We start from the raw sequence: 23,343 nt of genomic DNA on the forward strand, positions 1-23,343 counted from the left end.
AAACTCTTTTACATAACTTTCTATATAAAAAAAAAATTCTATGTAACGAATCAGTTTTCATTTTCCTTCAAGGTTCTTTATATAGAAAGTCTACTGCAGTATAGTAGAGCTCAGTTATTAAAGTCAGTTTATAAAAATGTGACGTCACAAATTTTAAAAATAATTCTTTTACAACTAAACTTTACTTTTATAAAATAAAAAATTCAATTTCAGCATAAGGAAGTCTCATTTAAAGAAACCGACGAAGTAAAAACAAAGTTGCTATCTTTGTTTTACATGTCCATAACCTGTCCATATCTTTTGTCTTATGTCTAGGTTCGTTTATTTTTCCATGTCTTCGTGTCTTATATCGATGACCATGGAAAATTTTAAAATATTGCAAAGATAAAAGTCTTAAAATTAACATTAAAAATGCGCTTTAAGCAAGAATCACTACATGAAGACAAATCTCACGGACACTAAGACAACAACAACAAAAAACAACAGCAAAAAACAACAAAAAAACTCCTAAACTTTCAGCACTTTCATTGACTCAATAATGCAACACGGATTTGAAAAGAACAAAACCATATATACTTTCATTTTATCGTGATCATTTCGTAAACTCACTGGTTTATCAGTACCTGATGGAGTTCTCATCTAACTGTTCGTTAATTTGTAATCTCCATTCTCCAAGACCGCCATTAAAGTTTGGAACAAACCCCATGTTGTTCTCCATTCGAATGTCGCTGACCGAACGAGATTGATGCGAACCTAAATTAAAACTATTCTTTTGCTGACCCATGACTCGTTGAAGGGCAAGTCTATCATGATCGTATCTTGGAGCAGAATTAACATAAAAGCGCTCATTCAATCCAGGAGGAGGAAGAGAAGTAACACGATCAATATTGCGACTATTAGAACTATGGTGCTGTTGTTGCTGCTGTATCTGCTGCTGCAAAAAAAGTTTTTTTTGAACAGATTGGTATTGATTAAGAGAGGATGCTTGTTGTTGTTGAAGCTGCTGACGCTTTTGTTGACGTGCATACTGCTCTAGTATTTGTTGTTTAGCAAGAAGTTGCTCTCTATTTTGGCGCATATACGGTCCGGTAGGATTAGGAGGCAACTGCAAAGATTCAATACTACGACTTTGAATATATTGCGTGTTGTTAGTATGAAACGGTGCAAAGTTCTTGATCTCATTTTGCAACGGCCAAGGATCAGCAGAAGGCTTTATAAAATGCCAATTATTCTCGTTAATTAATTAATAAGATAAGAATTGAAAAGTCTAGTGATAAAAAAACTAGCAACAAACCTCATAAAACTTTTGCTGTGGCAGATCTTGTCTAGGCGATACCAAAGATGCCGAACTTACTGGCCTAAAGACCCAGCATTTATTAAAAAGTGACATTGAAGAAAAAAAACTGCTTTAAGTTTATAAACTAATGACACTTACAAAAATTTACTGAGGGAGAAGAAGAAGGAAAAAAAAAAAAGACCTATCTTTCCAACTCTCACTCGTTTGGTAATCTGCAAAAAATCTTGAACCTTCAAGGAGTTTTTGAAAGTCTTGTTGCTTATCGAGCGTAAATTGATTTTCGAATGATTTTTCTGTAGCAATGCGTTCACTTGTGACAACTGGCTATATAAAAAAAGTGCAGACATTTAAATTAAAACTAAGAAAGCAATAATTTTGAATTCCAAACTTTTCGCACAAAAAAAAAAAATATTATAAAAATAACCTTCTCTTTTTCTAAAGTAGCATCGGACCACAATGTACTTAGACTGGAGCTTTGCAACCCGATAGGCCAAGAGGTATTAGAATTAAAAGGCTGATAATTCTGCAACGTTCCAGAAAAAATGGATTCATTTTGCAAAAATGTTGCTGAAACTCCATCTGAAGTCGCATAAGTTCGATTTTCACGAATCTCTTCAGGTTGGTTACAGCTTACAGAATACCTAGTGTTTTCTCTCTCAACTTCTGTTCTTGATGCAGCAGTTGTCGGAAAAATTGTTTTAGGGACTCGCTCCCCTATTTTTAAGTTAAATATATCAATTTTATCGTATTCATCCATATTCATTATATTATTAATGTTTGAGGTACTAACAAAAGGAGCAATTTCTTTTGCAGGTAATAAGTTCATCGTGTCATTACTGATTCCTTCCTGTGTAAGAGAACCAGTTGAGGGATCTTGATCAAACCAATCTGGTAAAGGACTTGTTGACTCAATCTGCATAGAAAGGTTTTTATACTCATGAGCACTTTCATTTTCATTTTCATGGTTATCTTGAATATTTGATTTACAATTTGTATGCAATTGAGATGAAACAGTAGAAGTGTTCAGATCTTGTTGAGCTGAACTCAACATATTTGTTGAAGAATTATCACTTGGAATAAATTTTGCAGTCGAAGAACAAGTATTTTTATCTAGTCTTTGGTCCATACCATCACCAGGCGTACGCTCCGTTTTCGGAACACCAGGCAATACTTCACTATAACTACTAGATGCTACATCAGCTGCAACAAACGATTTTCTAATGTACTGAATATCATCAACACTTGGTGTCTTTAAAGTTTCCTGCTCAACCTTTTGTATTTCCACTTCTTTTAAATCAGCACCAGAAAAACTTGCCGACCTTTTATGTGTTAACTTTTTTTTACCTTCAGGAATAACTTTGTTTGTTTTATGTTCATTCTGTAGACTTGTGGAGCTTATAGTACGTTTAAGAATATGCACAGAATGCCGAAGTTTATCACATTTCTCATTAATCGCTAAGCTACTAGAACTTGATCCTGATAAAAAGTTGATAACACCTTGCAATTCTTCGAACGAAGCAACAGAAGGGGAAAGGTCTTTACTGTCTAAATTAATAACAAAATGAACATATTTTATATGATTATTTGGGATTCTTTGTTAAAATCTTAAGGGACATTCAAGGAAACAAATACTACTAAAAAGTCCTATGCACATAAGATGCAAAAACATTTTCTGAAGTCAGTACCGCAAAATGATTTAAACATGGGTAAATTTTTTACAATACAGATCCTACAGAACTCAAAAAAAGGAACCTGTTAAAGTTGGCAAAGGAGGAACATTAAACTTTGTTGAAGTTGAAAACCATGCTAAATCATCCTTTTTTTCTTCTTGAGCCTTTCTTTCTTTTTCCTTTGCTTTTTTTGATTTTTTGGCTTTTCGCTTAAGGCGTGGAGGAGGAATGGGATGTTCATCATCTTGAGACTCTGATAAACTTTCAATATTTTCTAAAGTTTATAATTATCTTAAAAATATTTATAATTATTCAAAATATCTTAAAAATTTTTGGCATTACAAAGAAGGTACAATGTGAAAAACATTTGTTTTTATTTTTAAAATTATTTTGCATTGTTAGAGATGTTGATATTCTTTTTAACATTTTTAAAATGAAAATTTATCAGCTTAAACAATCTTCATATTGCAAAAAAGTAGAGAAAAGTTTGCCTAAAAAATTTTAAATTTAGATGTTTGATAAAAAACAAAAAAAAAAAAACAAAAAAAAAAAAACGTAATTACCTTAAAAAGTTTAAAAAATCTAAATAATTTTATTTACATCACAATAAAAATTATACTTGAATAAAAAATCTTTTATAAGTTACACATAAATTTCTTACACTTCACATTATGATAGAAAAAAATGAAATTGAAGTTAATAACTCTTAAAAGAAAATAACAAGCTAAATCTAGCTAGCACTAATTCACTAGAGTATTCACCTGGATATATTTCAATACTGTCTTGTTCTTCTTCATTCCTATATTGCTCTCCCTCAACCTTTAAAAGTGACTTAATTTGGAAGAATTTAGAAGTTGCTTTTGTAAGTTGGATTTTAATGCTCTTTGAAAGAGGAACAGCATCTTTTTTCACTTGGTTTGAAGGTAATTGTCTAAGAATGCATTGACGTATTTGTGCAACAGGTATTGGTTCAATCCTGCAAAATAATAGTGTTGAAAAGAATAAAGTAATATTTTTTTAAACTGAAAATGCTTAATTGAAATCATTCAACTAAAACTATTTAAAAAAAGCAGTACCAGAAATTTTTACAACACTTGCACCAGTTGATTACATTAACAAGTTAAGGTTTAAAGGGTTAATTTTTTTTATTAGTTCCTGTTATAGATTTTAACATCATAAAAAAAATGAACCCCCCCCCCCAAAAAAAAAAGAAAAAAAAAACAAAACAAAACACATATAGTCATTATAAAAGTATATGCAAAGTATATATCCTGAAAACTTATTGAGAAAAAAATCAATTTGATTCAATTTACTTTTCTATTCACAAAGTTATTTAGTACTGGTTCCACATAAAATTCCAAGAATCTAGACTTTTAGGAAGCTCTTAACAATTTGTCATTGAGACAAATTTTTGAAAAATTTTTTTTGAGTGAAATTATCACATACATTTGTGATCAATGAATTATGTATGCACAGCAAAAAATATAATCACTCCTTTTAAATAGACCAACAAAGAAATGCAAACTTTCTTTACAACTTTACATTTGACTGGGCATAAATTAATGCAGAATGATTATACTGCAGGAATGATTACACTAAAACTCCTAAGCTCTCATCACTAGATGAGGGCTTAGGAGTTTTTTAAAGTTTTAATACCATGAGCAGGGACAGGTACTTATAGATAAAGAAGTTTCTTCATTTAGCCAATAATGCAAAAATTAAAAAATAAGACTCTAGCAGACAAGTTGATAGAAAAATTTTGTCACTGGGGATGTTTTCATAATGATATATCTATAGATGAACCCATGGTTAAATATTTCGGCCATAATTCACCAAAACAATTAATCAGAGGTAAACCTATGAGATTTGGATACAAAAATTGGATGATAATTAGTTCAACTGGATATTTTTATGCATTTGATGTTTATCGGCACTTATGACTACAGATATGACAAAACAAATGAAATTTGTGCATGAAGTGGCATGACAATAGTGTTTGTTATATGTTTTTCAATTATGATGACATTGAACTGCTGACCCAAGTAAAGCGGTGGTGTAGAACTTCAAAATCAAAAGAAAATGTAGTGCAGCCAAAAATTTTGCTACCTACAATTCTGGAATGGGTGGACCCATGATCAGTGCATATCATTGCATAAAAGTTAAAAAGTGGTGGTGGGTTCTATTTATAAGTATATCTCATGTACTGAAAATCATTAAAAAGAGAGTTCCATGGAATCTGAAGAGATCAATGAGAAAGATTGCTCATGACATCTCAAAATTGCAAAACAGTACAATTGATTGATAAGGAAGATTTTAGATTAAAGCCTTAAAAAATACATAAAATACAGCTGCTGATGAATGCTAACAAAACTTTAAGGAAGGAAAGATGTCAGATGCTCTTAAATAGAGCTGCAGGGGACAATTGGGAACAAATCCTTTTTTCAGATGAAAACTGTTCACAATTCAGTAAACTGACAACCCTCAAAAAGATATGGTTTGGTCTCAAGTGCCCCTTGAATAGGCAAGACAAGTTGAATTAGAAGAGTGGATCCTTCCTTGGACTCAAAAGCAATTTGGCGATAACCACTGGATCTTTCAGCAAGAGTCTGCTCCTACTCACAAAGACCAAATCTAAAGGTGGACATTTTGAACACTTTCTGTGAGGAGTTTCTGGATATATAAAACTTTTAATTTTTTGATTTGTTTTCACTGATGTCTTTTTCTTTTGAAAAATGTTAAAAAAGTGAGCCTCCATTATTTCTTGTCCTCTTGTATAAAAAAAATAAATATTTTTTTGCAAAATACATTTCTTAATTGTTCTAATCTAATTTTACCTAACACTCTAGTTGAAGTATACAGGTAAAACTAGATTAGAACAATTAATAAATATAAGCATAGGCCAGATTTTAAACAATTAGAAATTCTTGAATTTATTTACTAGCTTAATTGATTGTGCCTCATTTTGACTATGAAATTTTTCATGTCATAGCCATGCGATACTCCTATTGTGTTTTATTATGAGTGTGTAAAATTAAAACAATTTTTTGTCATTTCAAACTTTTCGAACTTCAAACCATGGTTATTAAATTTCAAATTTCGAACCTTGGTTATTAAAAAATCCTTTTAAAGTATAAATGTAATCTCTTTTATTCTTGCAAAATGGAGGACAAATACGTGCAGTAAAGTATGAGAATATTTTGAACATAGAAAGGTAGACAAAAACATCTTTGGTATTTGTACTATTTGTAAAACTAAGATAACTTGGAACTGGAACAACGACTCCATTGTTTGTCCATTTAAGAAGCAATCATCCCAAAGAGTCAAAACAATGTGAAGAAAATCAAGCAAATGCCAAGAAACGAAAAATTTAAGAAAAGTCTGCCAAGCAATCTACAGTGAAGGTAACAGACCTTTGGGCCAAAAAAGCTAGAAGGTTAGAAAGTCTTTGTCAGCTCACTACTCAGCTCAGCTGTGTAAAACACTGAAATTGTTTACTTGCTATTTGTAACTCTATCTGTAATTATGTATTCTGTTTCCTTTAATCCTCTGTATCATTTTTGTTTTTGTCTTTCTCTTACTTTAATTATAGTCCAAGAAAAGCAAGTCATTTAAATTAGTCACGCAATTCATTTTTTGTTTTTGTTTTTTGTACAAGTTTGTATTTTGAATTTGCTGTTTGTTACTAAATATTTTTGAGTTTTAAAGTCACAATTTATAGACTATTATAAATTAAAATTTGAATTCATTCGAAAATTTCATAAACTTGTTCGAAGTTTTAAAAGATAATTTCGCACATCTGAGTTGAATACACTCCAAACTAATAATCAGCTAAGGGTTTTTATGTATCCACAGTCTTTTGCTTCAAAAGTTAACTCAAAGTGTAGAGTACAACTTTATCCGTCTAAAATGATATTTTTAAAGTTATTCTGTAGTCACCTTCAACAAACATGTTTATTTCTCTAAAATGATATTGTTAAATTATATTTAACTTTAACCAAAGTGTTTAAATTTAAAAAGAAATAACTTTTTAAACTTTACTCAAAAAAGTTTGACCTAAGGCTTCATCTTGCCAACTCAGTAAGCTCATTTGGATGCTCAGCTTTTTCATTAATTATTATAAACTTTTATTTTTGAGAAGTTTTTTCCCCCTTTAGAAATAAACTTTATTTTTGTCAAAGTTTCTGAAAAAAACCTCTAAGGTCACAAAAAAAGAAAAAAAGTTTTTTTTTTTGAAACCAAACAAGCCTCTAAGAGAAAGATAAAGGAAAGGGAACTGTATGAAGTTAAAAAAAAAGTTATGAAATTTTATAGAAAAAGAAATTCTCGTTGATAATACTTTTACTGCTTTTATAGTGATAAACTTCAGTAATTTGATGATGAATTTGTTTGCCACCAACTATAGCAATAGCCATAGTAATGTAAAATATGGCTATTGCTATAGTTGGTGTAAAAAGTGTCTCTTAGTAAGAGCCAGCTAACAAATTAACCAACCCTTTTTTGTTCATGTCTATTTGGTGCCATTTTTTTCATTTTAATGAAAGAATTGTTTACTTTTTTAAACTATTAAATAAGTAACTTAAATTGGAATCATAAATTAATAACTAAAATGAAATTAAAACTAATTGTGATTGCTGTTGGATATTATATTAAAACTAATTGTGATTGCTGTTGGATATATATTATGTTGTAAAATGGGCATTATATATATGTGTGTGCATATATATATATATATATATATACACTACCGTGCAAAAGTCTCCGCTCATGTGTAATATTTGCAAGGAACAGTAAATGCAATACATTTTAGGATGATTTTAAATATATAAAAAGAAAAAAATGTTAATATAAAAAGTTGATGAGGCCAAATCATAATTTTGCATACTTTTTCCTTTTCTTTTTGTTTCAAATAATTTTGTTTACCTTTGTTTTGTTGAGTTCTGCTGCTAAAAACATGGCAGAAATTTTTCTATATGAATAACCTTTTTCACGTAAAATACATATAAAGTTCTTCAGTATTCTTTATTAAATTTAAAACTGCACAAAAGTTTTAACCAAAATATTTTTTGTAAGCTTAGGTTTGACAGTAGCATGATACTTTCCGGCATGGTAAGGATGTTTTCAGTAATTTTAATTGGTTGCTTTTAATAGACTTATGTTTATATTTATACTTGAAAATGGCATTAGTGTGCGCATTTAATGTCTTGAATTTAATAAAGAATTTGAGAAATGGTGAAAGTAAAGAAAGAATATTGTGAAGAACTTCGTGGCAAAATATGTATTTTACGTGAAGAAGGTTATTCATATAGAAAAATTGCTTCCAGGTTAAAAATATCCGAATCAGGTGTGAGATATGCTCTACAACGATTGCATGATATTGGTTCCAACAGTGACAGATCACGTTCTGGAAGACCAAGAGTTACATCACGGCAAGAAGATACGTTTATTGTTGTGTCCAGCAAAAGAAATAGAAAAATTCCAGCCACAATTTTAACAGCAGAACTCAACAAAACAAGGGTAAAGCCAGTATCAACTGATACTGTAAAAAGAAGACTAAGATCAGTCAACTTAATTGGATGCATTGCTGCACGTAAACCTTTGTTGAGGGCAGTAAATAAGAAGAAAAGATTGGAATGGGCAAAAATGCATAAAAATTGGGGATTAGAAGATTGGAAGAAAGTTCTATGGACAGACGAGAGTAGGTTCGAACTTTTTGGTACCCGACTCGCGTGCATGTTAGGCGTTTACCTAATGAAAGAGTGCTTCCTCAATGTATACAAAGTACTGTAAAACATGGAGGTGGTAATATTATGCTTTGGGGATGTTTTGGCAATGGGTTAACTGGAGATTTAGTTAAAATCACATCTACCATGGATAAACACATGTACCATAATATTTTGGTTAAGCACGCGATTCCATCTGCTATTCGTATAATTGGGAAAGGATTCATCATGCAGCAGGACAACGATCCAAAACATGCATCTGGATTATGCAAAAATTATTTGAAACTAAAAGAAAGGGGAAAAGTTTGCAAAATTATGACTTGGCCTCCTCAATCACCAGATCTATCACCCATCGAAAAGTTGTGGGATGAACTGGATTGGAAGATCAGAGAAGCAGGTGAAACATCTTTTATTAATCAGCAAATGCTATGGGAACGTTTGCAAAAAGCTTGGAATGAGATAACAGCGGAAACCATGAATAAATTATTAGCCCGAATGCCAAGATTATGTGCTGCTGTTATACGCTCCAAGGGGTCTCATATTGATGAAAATAAAATTTAACATTTACAACTTTGCATATTAACATTTTCTTGATTTTATATATTTAAAATCATCCTAAAATGTATTGTATTTACTGTCTAATTCATTGTTTAATAAACAATTAAAAATAAACGCAATTTTCTTGCAAACTTTTGTTACTTTATTGAAATATTACAAATGAGCGGAGACTTTTGCACGGTAGTGTATATATATATATATATATATATATATATATACACGCACACACACATACAATTTGCTCAATAATTTTCCATTTTAATTATCATTTTCATTATTATTTAAACAATAAAAATATTTTTTAAACAGCATTAATTTTAAAATCTTTTCTGAGTCTTAATCTTGGTTTATTTTTATTTTAATCTTTGTACCTTTTTTTGAGGTAATTTTCCACATTTACAATCACATGATAGGAAACATGCACTGTAGCTATTGCTTCTGATGCACTATCTCTACAGAGTGGTTTAAATAAAGAGCTGTCTTCAACGATACACCTAAATTTGTAAATACAAAAAAAAACCTTTTTGTAGTTAAAAAAAAAAAAATAGTTACCTATAAACAAAATTAATATAATGAAGTACTTTTCGTAGAAAAGTATTTCATACAATTATTTGATGCTGCTAAAATGTAAAAGAAAAATTTTAATTAAAAAAAAAAGTGTATATATCAAGCACATTTTATAATTTTTTTAGAGTAACAATAATATAATATCATAATATCCAACTTTATAATTAGAATAATACTAAAGAATATTACCATTTTGATGGCACATCAATATGTATTACATGTTGTTCCACATCCATGTAAACAATTTTTTCTGCATCCAAATTTATTAAAGGTTTTATTTGAACCTAATTTAAAATGAAATATAAAAATTTATTTTGAATGAATTATTTAACTATCAGTTTCTAACTAAAACTTAAGGAAATCAACAAATCTGTTTGATTTGTTTGTCAATAATAATAAAAAAAATCTTTTTAAAACTTTTACCTTTCAAAGAACTGTTTTAAAAATCTAAAAAATTTTCAAAATGGCATTTACTTCACTTTAAAAAATGTTTTTGTGTTAAAGATTTTTTTTTTCTCAACTAATTTTTAAAAACAATTTTCAGAAATTGAAAATCAACATTATAACGCTTAAATGAAAAGCTGGAATTTTTGATCGAATGCATTTAATGATAAGTGGACAAACTTGCGTACCATTCATTTGTGTAAAAATGCAACTTAAATTTTTCTATTTGAGGAATTTATGTTAAAATAAGTACTCACAAGATTATATTTTCCAAAAGCCATCACAACAGCAGTTCTAGAAGCAGCACTAGATACCGGTATACTAGACATAGCAAGAATATGCAGGCAAAATGCATCCACTTGTTCTTTAGTAACTTCAATTGATGCTGACTTAATTGCTGTTAAGACAGCATCTCTAACTGCGCGCTAAACAATTAGATATTAGAACATATTTAGTAATATTCAAAATAGTTGTAAAAGAAGATGATGATGATGATGATGATGATGATGATGATGATGATGATGATGATGATGATGATGATGATGATGATGATGATGATGGTACAAATTCAGTTAGGTTTTTTCTAGATATGTTTAAAGAAAAAATTTCTGAGCCTTTTTCATCATATTTTAACTCTGAACTTAAGTTTTATCTGCAACTTATAATACTACAAGGTGTTTTAAAAAAATACCTGGAATTTTTAAATTTCCCGGGTTTGAAGAGTCCGATTGTCAGCATTTTTTTTTGTGTGTGTTGGTATACATGCCTCTAAAGTATGATAAAAAGCTCAGCTATATTCATTGTTTACTTTGTCTGTAGTAGTCGCTAAGGTTCGACGTGTTTTTATGAGCTTGGCGATTTTTGCTTGTTTAAAAAATGGAAGAATTGAAGAGTCAAAGAATTTGTATTAAATTTTGCGTAAAAAATGAAATAAAGTGTAACAAAGTGTGTGAAATGTTACAAAAAGCCTATGGTGAGTCTGCTATGAAAAAAACAAGTGTTTACGAGTGGTATAAGCATTTCCAAGATGGCCGCGAAGACGTTGAAGATGACAAACGCTCTGGTCAACCCAGCACATCAATAATCGATGAAAACGTGAAAAAAGTGGAAAAAATGGTTATGAATGATCACCAAATCACAATAAGAGAAGTTGCTGATGAAGTTGGCATATCAATTGGCTCCTGTCATAACATTTTTTCAAATGTTTTGGGCATGAAACGAGTGGCAGCAAAATTCATTCCAAAACTGCTGAATTTCGACCAAAAAAACAATCGCATGAACATCGCTCAGGAGCTACTAAATGAAGTCAATGACAATCCAAGTTTGCTTGAAAGGGTCATAACTGGTGATGAAACATGGGTGTACGTTTATGACGTCAAAACCAAAGAACAATCGTCACAATGGAAGCACCCTGATTCACCAAGACCGAAAAAAGCATGTCAAGTTCAATCAAATGTTAAAGTTTTGCTTACTGTTTTCTTCAATTATAATGGTGTAGTTCATCATGAGTTCTTACCACAAGGTGGTACGGTTAATAAGGAGTATTACCTTGAAATTATGCGACGTTTACATGAAGCAATCCGAAAAAAACGCCCTGATTTATGGCAAAACAATTCATGGCTTTTACACCACGATAATGCAACTGCTCACTCGTCGTTGCTTGTTCATAATTTTTTGGCCAAAAATAATACTGTGGTCATGCCCCAACCTCCATATTCACCAGATATGGCTCCGTGTGACTTTTTCTTATTCCCAAAAATGAAGAAAAACTTAAAAGGCCGTCGTTTCACAAGCATAGATGACATTAAAAGCGCATCGCTGAGTGAACTAAAGGCTATCCCAAAGATCCAGTTTGAGAAGTGCTTCAAGGATTGGCAGAAACGCTGGCACAAGTCCATAGTATTTAATGGGGACTACTTTGAAGGAGACAACATTAATTTAGACGAATAAATAAATACTTTTTCGAAAAAACGAAAATTCCAGGTATTTTTTGAACACACCTCATACATGTAAAAGGAAAAACTTTCTTCAAAAAATATATCTTTTAAAAGTTGACTGGTTAAGATAAAAGATATCAAGAACTGTGAAGTTCTAGGTCTTCTTAATTTGTAAGCTTTCTGATTAGAAACCATACAGCCTGTGCAAGCTAGTTTACAACTGATCTTCTATTGTAGAATAAACTTGAATAAAAAATTTGAATTTTTCTGTAATAAGAGTCAGCTGAAGCCCATAGGTTTTGGAGTATAAAGAACTTTGAATAAGAGAAACTTTAAAAGTTCTTTTAAAAACTTTTCAGAATATCTTCGTAAAGGTTTTATGAAGCTTAGCATTTTTGAACAAATTCATTACTATTATACTCTATAACCAATATTGACTATTAACAAAGAGAATGGATCCAAAATTATAAAAAATAAAGGTATTTATCATTATGATAGATTTAAGTCAATAATGGGTAAAAAATCAATAGTGGATTTTTTAAGACATCATCACCAGATGTTGTCACAGCTTGTTGCATTAATTAGGGGGTAGAGATTATTTTGAAGTAAAAAATCAAGCTGCTTGCCACAAAAAAAATTGAATCATCTCAGGTGAATTAAGTAACTGTGATGTCAAATCTCTGAACCCCTTAAATTTCATTTTTGATAAACCTTGGCAAATTGCTTTATGATAGGAAAGTATCTTTATTGTCTCTTTAAAACAAGGAGAAAAAGTTAAGTAGACTTGCTGGAAACCAGTCTTTTTATGATTTTTTTGCAGCTGTAATCATGTTATTAGATGTTTATTCTTTCTTATTCTTAAAATAATCCATGATGAACCAGGCCATGTCTTTGAAGAAAATAAGATTTAATCGCTTTAGTGCTTCTGCAAAAAATATGATCACCATGTTCTAAAAGCTTGTTTTTTAACAACTTGATGGAGTAACATGGAGTAACATGGAGTATCTTCACTAAGTTGTAACATTTTATAATGGATCTTTTTTAGTGTGCAAAAATCATAATTGCCATCTTTTTTCTAACCAAACACAAACCTTTTTAAAACTATGCAGCCACTTTTATTTCCGATTCAAGTCTATGAATTGAGCAAGGCGTTCAAAATTTTTAATCTTCCAGCAAATAGTAAACTAAAATGTTCATTAAGTGGACATTTCAGTTTTATATATTATTGGTTTGTAAATGTGTGGTTGCTGTTATGTTATCCAGAGTCAAACCATTTGTTTATTTGTTTAAGAATGAGAAGAATGTTTCTAAATATTAGTTTCAAAAAAACATAAAGTAGCTGATCTATTTTATAAAGGTTAATTTTATTGGTTTTTATACTGATTTACAATGATTTTAGTAGCAACTTTTAATCATATAGTTCTTAATTTATATTCTTCATGTATATACAAGTGAATTACGTAATATGAATCAAAAATATATTTTGTTTCAGGATTTTTCTTTTGTGACTCATTTTTATTTTTACCAACAAAATGATGTAAAAAGGTTAGTGAGAGATTAGTAAAATAATTTTTCAGGACAATTATGGTGTCCCTATTGGTGAAAGATTAATATTCTGCAAAGTATTACAATTTATTTTTCAAACAATTTTTTACCAAAAGTTTAAATTCATTTAAGAATACCTTCAATAATTCGTCAAAAATTTAGAAGAATATATTTTTGAATCAACATGCTATAAATATAAAATGCAGAAGTAAACTGTTTTCTTGTAGTCATAAAATGATTTAAATAAATCCACTAAGTTTTCATTTGTGGAGATTTTAAAAACCATAAAGTAAAATTGAAAACAAAAAATTACCATTTTAAATGTTGAATTTTCAAAAGCTTTGCCAGGATTAGCCTTATCATAATAATGACCATTCAAACAGAGTGCTATTCTTGGTAACTCCCTTTGTAACATAACTTCAATCTCTTCTTTCACAGCTGGTATTCTGTGAGAAGAAGCTGCTATTATATCAGTTGGACTACAGCAATCCTATATCATAACATACAATGAGCCTGTTTATAGTAAATGCCAAGAAAAAAATAATTATCTATTCAAGAAATAAAATAAGTTCATAAAAAAAATTTTAAAAACTTAATCAAGGACTTTTATAAAAAAAGATACCTGAAGCACTTTATTTAATTCCTCAGAATCAATAGAAAAAGAAACAGGAATATCAACTTCACAAACACCATGTTTAAACAATCTGTCAACATATTGCTAGAATAAAATCATATATATATAAACACACAAACATATATATATAAAAACATACATACATATATACATACATGCATGCATGCATGCATGTATGTATGTATGTATGTATGTATGTATGTATGTATGTATGTATGTATGTATGTATGTATGTATGTATGTATGTATGTATGTATGTATGTATGTATGTATGTATGTATGTATGTTCTACAATGCTGTAAACTTTGTTATGTACTTTGTATAAAACAGTGTAGTTCCCAGGATTTTTCAGCGCATTTTGCAAACTTTTAACAAATAAGAAATAGATGAAAAATAACATTTATTTTTTGAAAATACACTAACATAGCTCACGATTTTGATTTCAAACTCAATTGTTTCCTTTTACTATGTTAGTAAAGACTATATTAATCAGAACTTTTTAATTGACACAAACTTCAATCTGGCGGTCAACTTTCTTAGCAGTGAAAACATCATTATTTGATTTGTAATTTATGATCATTTCACAAAATTTCTGTCAATTAATTAATAGTTCTTGTAGTTTTTAATGGAAATTTCGAGCTACTTAATTGATTTATATAAGCTATAATGGACCTTTTGATCAAATTACTTGAAGTCACAAATTAGTTGAATTTATTATTCCAAGGAATTTCAATATTACAATTTAATTGATACTGTTAATTGTTGCATTCAGTTAATTTTACGAATGCACGTAATTGTAATCATTAATTGTTACATTTGCAAAAACTTTGTAAGTCTTTCTTCTAGTTAAAATTAATATAAAACTTAGCTTTCAAGTGAAAAACAGTTCTTGTAAAAAAACATTTTACACAAATTTATAATTCTTACACATAAAAAAAAAAAAAAAAAAAACATCAATTGGGAGTATAATTAATATTTTTTGAGCATTTTAAACTTGAAATTTACTTTCACAAATTTAGAAAAATGTTATCTCAACCAATTTACCACTATAGTCTTCATATGTAAAGAGCATACAGGAAAAAAAGGCTGAGTCACATTTTATGATTTTTGAGTTATAGCCCTTTTCTTACCCTTGCCTATTAGATAAGCTAGCAAAGTTTATTTTAAAAGATATTTTTAAAACAGTGTGGTCTATAAAAAATCAGTTGAGAAATATCTCAATCCAGTGAAAAAAACAGCAGGATACATTGCTAACTAGGAAAAACACATTGAGTCACAAAATCAGCTGCCGCAATTCTTTAGCCTAACACTAATGGACATATACAAAATTACCTAACCTTTGTAAAATCAGAACTTTAATTTTGGTTAAGAGTCCTGATTTTGCAAATATTTTTCAAGAGGTTAATTTGGCAGACAAATGCTAGATTTATGAAATTATTTAACTATTAAAACAAGTCTTAAAAATATGTAAATGCTATATATAAGTAAATACACATGAATTAACATTAAAGCAAAAGTCATTGCAACTAATACTTAGGAAAATTAGCTCTTACCTTCAAAATAAATTCTATGGAAAAACAAAAGTTTAATAACAGTTTTAAACAGTTAAAACTGCCATATAGCTTTTAATTGCTGGTGAATTGTGTATTTTTGTGCAATATCCAGTAAAACATTTCTTTCAGTTAAGTATTCAATATCTTCTTGGTTTTAAACTTAAAAAATAATATATCTCAAAAATGAAAATTGTCACCCTGCCTTTTTTTCCTGTAGATTTTTCACATCAGGATGCATTAATTTTTAAACATTTTTTTAAAAAGAATTTTGGCCCTATAAAAAATGTTCATAAAATATATCATAAAAAAATTAGTTTTGCAATGTTTCAAAGCACTTTACTGGGTCTAGATGGTTGAAAAGTGAAGTTTTACATCTTATCTAAAAATTTATATGGCTTGTGTTGCTAGTCTACAGATCATAGAAGTTGCATCTATACTTTGGACAAGGACCAAAGTACCAATTCCAGCAACAAAGCATATAACAGCACAAATAAATATATCATGGAGCAACAAACAAACAAATGCATTCACACATGATAAACCAATTGTATGATATATTGTGATAAATATATTATTACATGAAAGTCAAACTAATTCAAAAAAAACCTATGTTAAGAACCTGAATGAGTGAGTTTATTCTAAGATTAAGCTTCTTTCGACAGGACTCTGATACATCTTCTCCATGCTGCCATGATAGTATCTGGCCTATTTCTTCATTTGTTAAGCCAAAACCTTGTCTCAATGGTTTATTTGCCTAACAAGATTTAAAATACAAAAAAAAAAATATTTCTCAAAACATGTATATATGTAAAAATATATCAGTTTGTACCAATCACTAAACATCAGATCATAATTCATACTAACAATTGTAATCAATCATAAAAAGAATTTGCCTCAAAAATAAATGTGAATATGAGAAGATATGTTAATTTTCATTACTTTAATTGGAAGAAATAACTAAGAACAATTAACAACATATAAAAAATTGATCATGATATGCATATAAACATCAGTTTTTTGGTATCTAGACTCATTAATCACTGAATCCTTTTTTTAAAAACATAAAAATTATCAAAAAATACATTTAATAAAAATTTAAAAAACACCATATTCAATTTAAGACATCAACAAGACAAACAAAAACTGTATAAATTTTGAAATATTATTTCTACATTTTATATTTTACCTCTGACACAGTTGTCCAAACTCTTAATATATGTTGATGTTCATATGTTAGAGTAGGATTGTGAAAGTCTTCTTGGAAATCAGAAAACAAGAGTGGTTTGAGAACTTCTGCAACTGTCTGGTGATAGCAATACAATTCTTTAGCAACACGCAAAGCAACATCTGCATACTCCTTTCAAAAGAATTTTTTTTTAATTATATGACTTTTATACAAAATTACAATTCAAATATATATTTAAATACTAAAAATTATTTAAATACTAAAAATTATTTAAATAATAGATTGTGATTAACCATGTTACCAGAACTGTACTAAATTTTAGGATTTCAAAAATCAGATTGCCCTATTTGTTTAACATGAACCCAACATTTTTTTACAAATTTAAACCAGGGATGCAAAGTTTGATTGATTTTTTGGGACTCTGGGACTCTGGACTCCGAGCTCAAAAATCATGGACTCCTTGGACTCTGACTCCGGAGTTTTTTTTCTTCTTTCTTAAATTAAATGAGGGTTTTTATTATCTGGAGTTTTTATGTTTAAATGCCAGAAAAGTGATAGGGTACCAATAATATTTTTATTATGAATAATATATATATATATTTTAGGTGCCCTATGAAGTCTATTTGGTCTTATTGCAGAGCACTGCGGAAAAGCAATTAACAGAAATTTTTTCCTCCTTCCTAACCAATGTCGCAAAACTTGCCCAAAGGTGGGTTTGGACCACGGATCCCTTACTTTTTAGGAAAAATAAGGGATCCGTGAGTTTATGAAACCGAGCGCAACCACTGCTTAAATCCAAAAGTCGATTTGTATAGTTGTTTACTTTTTGTGTAGTCGATAGCTTTTCCTATCTAAACCATATTGCTTTTATTGAAATTTTTCAGTAAGTGTTATTAAAATAAAAAAACTTCATTGTTTTAGCAGAGTAGACTGAAAACCAATGTATATAATTAAATTATCTTACAGCATTTTGGGTTTAAATTTAAAAAAACAGTTTTTTTTCTTAATAAATTAGTTACAAGTTTTATTTATAATTACAGTTTCACACTACTTAACAGTTTTAAACAGTGCTTAAACAAAGCACAAATTCTATCAATAATTATTTTTAAAGAACTTTACTTTGATAAAATATTTGTTTACTGCTCATAAACTAGTTCATCATTTCTAATCGACATTCTTTCTATTATAAATTTAAAACGTTAATAATAACGGAATTACTTATGCAAAAAAAAAACAACTTCTACACAAAAATATCATTTATTCTTAAATTTGGTACATATTGAAAAAAATTTGAACAAACAAATTCTCAAACATATTATCACCTACAGGTCTAGCCAGGGGGCAATTTTATGAGTAAAACCAGGAGGGTGAGTCCTTCAAATGTGACAAATGTCTTATAAAAAATATTGAACTGTAAGTCAAATGTTAACTCCCTCTCTTTTTAGGCGAGGGAGCAACAACCCCCTTTCCATACAACCCATGAAATCGCCCCTGGGTCTAGACAATTGATGACGAGGAAATACTTTAATAAACAGTTAATCATAGGTACTTTCTTAATGGGATAAAAAAAATTCTTTTCAAACTATAAGTAAACAAAAATCGTTACATATAAAATAAACATTAAGGGTTTCATTATAAGTTTTATATTTAAGAAATATAAAACTTAAAATGAAATATGATGAAAAGTTTAAACTTAAAACACTTTATTTTCTATAACTAATTCAAAAAAAAAATTATTAAACAAACTGTTTCTCTAACAAAAAAACTATAAGATCACAATTGCGGTTAAATACTTTTACTTTATATTTTCTGAATAAACATCGCATAAACAATATCAAAAGATAATTTAAATATTCTAAACGAGAAAAGGTTTGGTTTAACGTAAAACTACTGAACGAGTAGGAAAATGGACAATTTGCACGTAAAATGGGAGCTGCGTAACGCATCTTAACAAGGCGTAACATTCGAACCGATACTCAATCTGGCCAACTAAATAAAATCGGCAAAGAAGGAGGTTAGTTTCCCGGTAAAATGCTCATTTTAGTGCTTTATGACAAGATTATCAGGTCTTTTTTAAGCATATTAATAACCAAAAAAAGAGTCCCAGAATCCTAAAATTTTTATGGACTCCTGAGACTCCAGGCTAAAATAGTGACTACATGGACTCCAACTCCGGACTCCGGACCTCGCATCCCTGATTTAAACATACTGCTCATACCATCTTCTTCCAGAAAGTAAGAAAATAGTGTTTATTTGTTTTTCACAAGTTCTACATACTAAATGCTTTTCAATTAAAGGTAACTGTTAAGATAATAGCCTTCTATGAATAAATTTTATATCATTTCATAATCCAATTAAAAATTGGGAACAAGATTACTTATGTTTATTTTCAAGTTCATGACCAATAACAAAAATACAACTTCAAATTTATTAGTTACAGTAAACTTGTATAATAATAATAATAATAATAATAATAATAATAATAATAATAATAATAATAATAATAATAATAATAATAATAATAATGATAATAATAATAATAATAATAATAATAATAATAATAATAATAATAATAATAATAATAATAATAATAATAATAATAACTACAATTATAACAATAATAACAATAATAACAATAATAACAATAATAACAATAATAACAATATCAACAACAACAGCAACAACAATAATAACAACAATAATAATAAAAATAAACAATAGGGTTAAAAATGATGCTTTGAGTATTTATAAAGCATGCAAAGTTAAAGATTTAAAATCTTTTTTAAAATTAAATTCAAACCTCACCTCTTCTTCTAATCAAGTGAAAAAAACTGACAATTGCTTAAACCTGTTTGAAATATTTTTCAAACAAGCTCAAAATTTTTTTTTTTTTTTTTTTTTTTCTTTTTCTAAAGCTAATTTATTTAAAGAAATTAAATCTACAAAACTGTTATATATTACTTCACATTACAGCGGATATAAATTTTATAACTATTTTCTTTTTATTTCTAAAAGTAAAAAATAATTTAAGCTTTATCATTTTTATTAAAATTTTTATTTCAAGTTTTCTATAATAACAATAAAGTAGTAATAAACAAGCCTAATTTAAAATTGATTTAAAGCAACATTTTTTTATTCTATGCTAAAATAAGTTAAATCTACCTCATCTTCTACAGCACAGTTTTTGTCATACTTCTTCATATGGTTATCTGTTAATATTTCTAACAATTTTTCTTTACAATCCAACAGTGCTTTTTGATAACCTTCAAATGCATTTAATGTTTGCAATGTTTGAAAACATGTTTTTACAACTTTTTTATTAGAATCATGGTTGGGGAAGATTTCCTGGAATTTTTCTTCAATTATTGTTCCAACGCTAGCATAAAGTTTGCTGCCTGCAGCAAAACTAGTAGAAAGACAATTGAGATAGGAACCAACAGCTTCCTCCAGATCAATGATAGAATCACTTTCAAGCATATTTCTAATAAAATATCAAACGGAAGTAGTATCAAATTTCTTATATACAAATTGTATCTTAAATTTGCTTAAATATTTCATAAAAGATCCATAAAAATATCATTTTAGTCACATCATTTTGATTTGTGCATATGTATACATACATAAATACATACATACATACATACATACATACATACATACATACATACATACATACATACATACATACATACATACATACATACATACATACATACATATACACATACACACATGCACATACATACACACACATACATACACACACATATATACACACTTACATACATACCCAAATGAAATGTGTGTTGTTTGTGAGTATCTCTAATCATTTTTCAGGAAGAATATCTCTTCCTGAAGTGTTTTACTTTTATTTATTTTTTTAATTTTTTTTTAATGGAAGAAAATCCCTTCCTCTTCTCCCCCCCCCCTCCCCCTCCCCCTTTGGTATTTATACTTTTAACCAAATGTTTTAGAAATATATAGAAAAAGTTTTTTAATCACAAGTGTTAGATTAGATAAAATAAGTAACTTAACTAAAAAAGTAAGTTATAACATATTTAGTCAGTTATTAATGCTTCGTTTAGTGAAGCATTAAAAACCTAACATTTAAGCTATTTTTACAAACTGCAGCTGATCGAAACAATTTAATATTTGGCTTTATATCATAAAAAAAAATTTTTAAATTTAATTTAGAACCATTCAAAAGAAAATTGTAATATTGAGGATTCTTAAAATATAAATTAACTATAGACTAAAAAAACCTAAAAAATTGGGAAAAACATTAAGTCTAAAACACAAAATACGTCTAAGTATTAAATGCTACATAATTGATAGTAAAAATCTAATGGCATAAAGATTTTGAGTATTTATTATTATATTATTAAAGTTAAACGTCCAATATATTGTAATTGTGGGACAAGCAAAAGAATATACATAGTTGTATAAAAAAAAGTATAAATACTTTTATAATTTGTTTTCTAATGAAAAAGAAATATGATCAATTTTAACATAATGACTGTTTTCTTTCAAAAAAAATCTGTCAAATAAAATTAAAATGTGTGTAAATTACTTTGGAAAGTCATTAATGGTTTAAAAAACTATATTAACTAAGAAAAAAATATTCTCAACCTTCGAATCTATCAATTTATGAGTTTTATTTATAAGGGAACTTAAGAAATTTTAGCTAAATTGTACACATGATAAAGCTTGGTTTCAGTATATTTAAAAAAACACACACACATTCATATACTCAAATAGCACAATTACAAAAACAGTAATAATTATCAAACGTAAACAAAAACCAAGTATAGTTCAGCTATACAAATTCAAGATGAAGCTCCTTCTTAAAAATTGCTCTAGCATTTAAAATATATTTAATAACACTTATCTATAGATAACTGGCTATATTTAACAAGAAAACATTAAAGTAAACATACCTTTTTATTGTAAGCTTCTTTTTTGTTCTCAGCATCAAAGGCACTTTCTAATTTCACCTCAAACATCTCCTTGTTGCTAATTAGTACATAATTTTTCAGCATTAATGTAAATATCTGAAATAAAAATAGACCTTTCTATAATCAATTTCATCTTTATATTTACATATAGAAATTTATTTCCATAATCTTGCTCTATTTTTGTTTATTTAGTCCTTTGTTTTACTTTAAAAGTATTAAACATTTTTTGCATGTTTGTGATAGAATTAGCAGCAGCATGCAAAACGTATGCAAGAGTATTTATTTGTGTTTATCATACTTAGTTATAATGCGCGGTAATTAGAATTAGGGCGGAACTTTAGCAAACGTTTTTCCCCTAAAGTGAAAAGAACGGTTTCATAGTAGTTCCTAACCGGATAACAACTAGGAAAAGTTACTGAATAACCCTCGAGTGGGTGATTTAGTCTCACAATATAAAAAAGCTTTGTATTTCTACTGATTTTTTAAAGATAAAGCCTTAGTTATTTATTCCACCTCCTCTTTCCTACTCTTTTCACTCTTTAAACTGCGGTTGATTAACAAACATTTAATAAATATTATAAAAAATAGTTTAGATATTGTATATATTTTATAAACAAATAATTTTATAATACAAACAGTTACAAAAAATAATTTAAATTGTCTAAATAAAAAACAAAGTTGTACAATCCTAAAATTCCATTAAGTCGAGCTTATGCAACATATTTCTATATTTCCTTTCAGAAGTAAAGCATTTTCAAAAAAGAGATTCCTAAGTAATCTTGAGATTTTCCACGTGCAAATTATTGTGTATTTCCGAAATCATTTTAAAATATATTATTACAATGATCTAAAGATAATCCAACTCTCAAATAGTTTCCATGAAAAAAAACATGTTGTGTGTGATATTTTTGGTAAATAGATCTATGAAAAACTGATTGTTTCCAGTCTGCAAAGTATGTTAAAAAGTTTCCAGTAACAGCGTTAATCTCTTATCTTCTTCAGAAGCAAAAAGTTTAAGAAAATACATGTTCAGCTAAGTTAATAATATTTAAACAATCAAAAAATGAAAATAAAACTTTTGGCGATAGTTATAGTATTTATTAGAAAAATAAGTTAGTAAAGTTGTGCTAATAATAAAATGTGACAAAAACTTTGTCTTTGGGTTGTAAGTGTTATATTACAAGCGCTAAAAATTATGGAAAAACAGCTATATTCACAAAAAGTTTTTGTTTTGTTAACACTGCCTGCGGAAGTTTCTTATTTATAGATATAAAACA

At 28.5% G+C, this 23,343-nt stretch overlaps 1 protein-coding gene across 1 annotated transcript; it reads right to left on the reverse strand.

Annotated features, from left to right (window-relative positions):
• Window positions 1-41: 41 nt before the first annotated feature.
• LOC149882935 (uncharacterized) lies at window positions 42-22,357 on the reverse strand. Its single transcript, XM_090100239.1, has 15 exons — window positions 22,049-22,357; window positions 20,274-20,592; window positions 17,112-17,282; window positions 16,545-16,679; window positions 14,361-14,456; window positions 14,052-14,228; window positions 10,514-10,681; window positions 10,002-10,096; window positions 9,617-9,739; window positions 3,729-3,943; window positions 3,050-3,241; window positions 1,722-2,842; window positions 1,479-1,621; window positions 1,295-1,358; window positions 42-1,210 (listed from the first exon to the last, which is right to left on the reverse strand). The coding sequence occupies exons 1-15, from the start codon at window positions 22,081-22,083 to the stop codon at window positions 617-619; spliced, it is 3,648 nt and encodes a 1,215-aa protein (XP_089956365.1). The 5' UTR covers window positions 22,084-22,357; the 3' UTR covers window positions 42-616.
• Window positions 22,358-23,343: the final 986 nt, after the last annotated feature.

This window comes from Hydra viridissima, unplaced genomic scaffold (assembly GCF_058129835.1).
Source record: "Hydra viridissima isolate aposymbiotic clone 2 unplaced genomic scaffold, HvirCarnegie_v1 scaffold_10, whole genome shotgun sequence".
NCBI classification, from domain to species: Eukaryota; Metazoa; Cnidaria; class Hydrozoa; order Anthoathecata; family Hydridae; genus Hydra; species Hydra viridissima.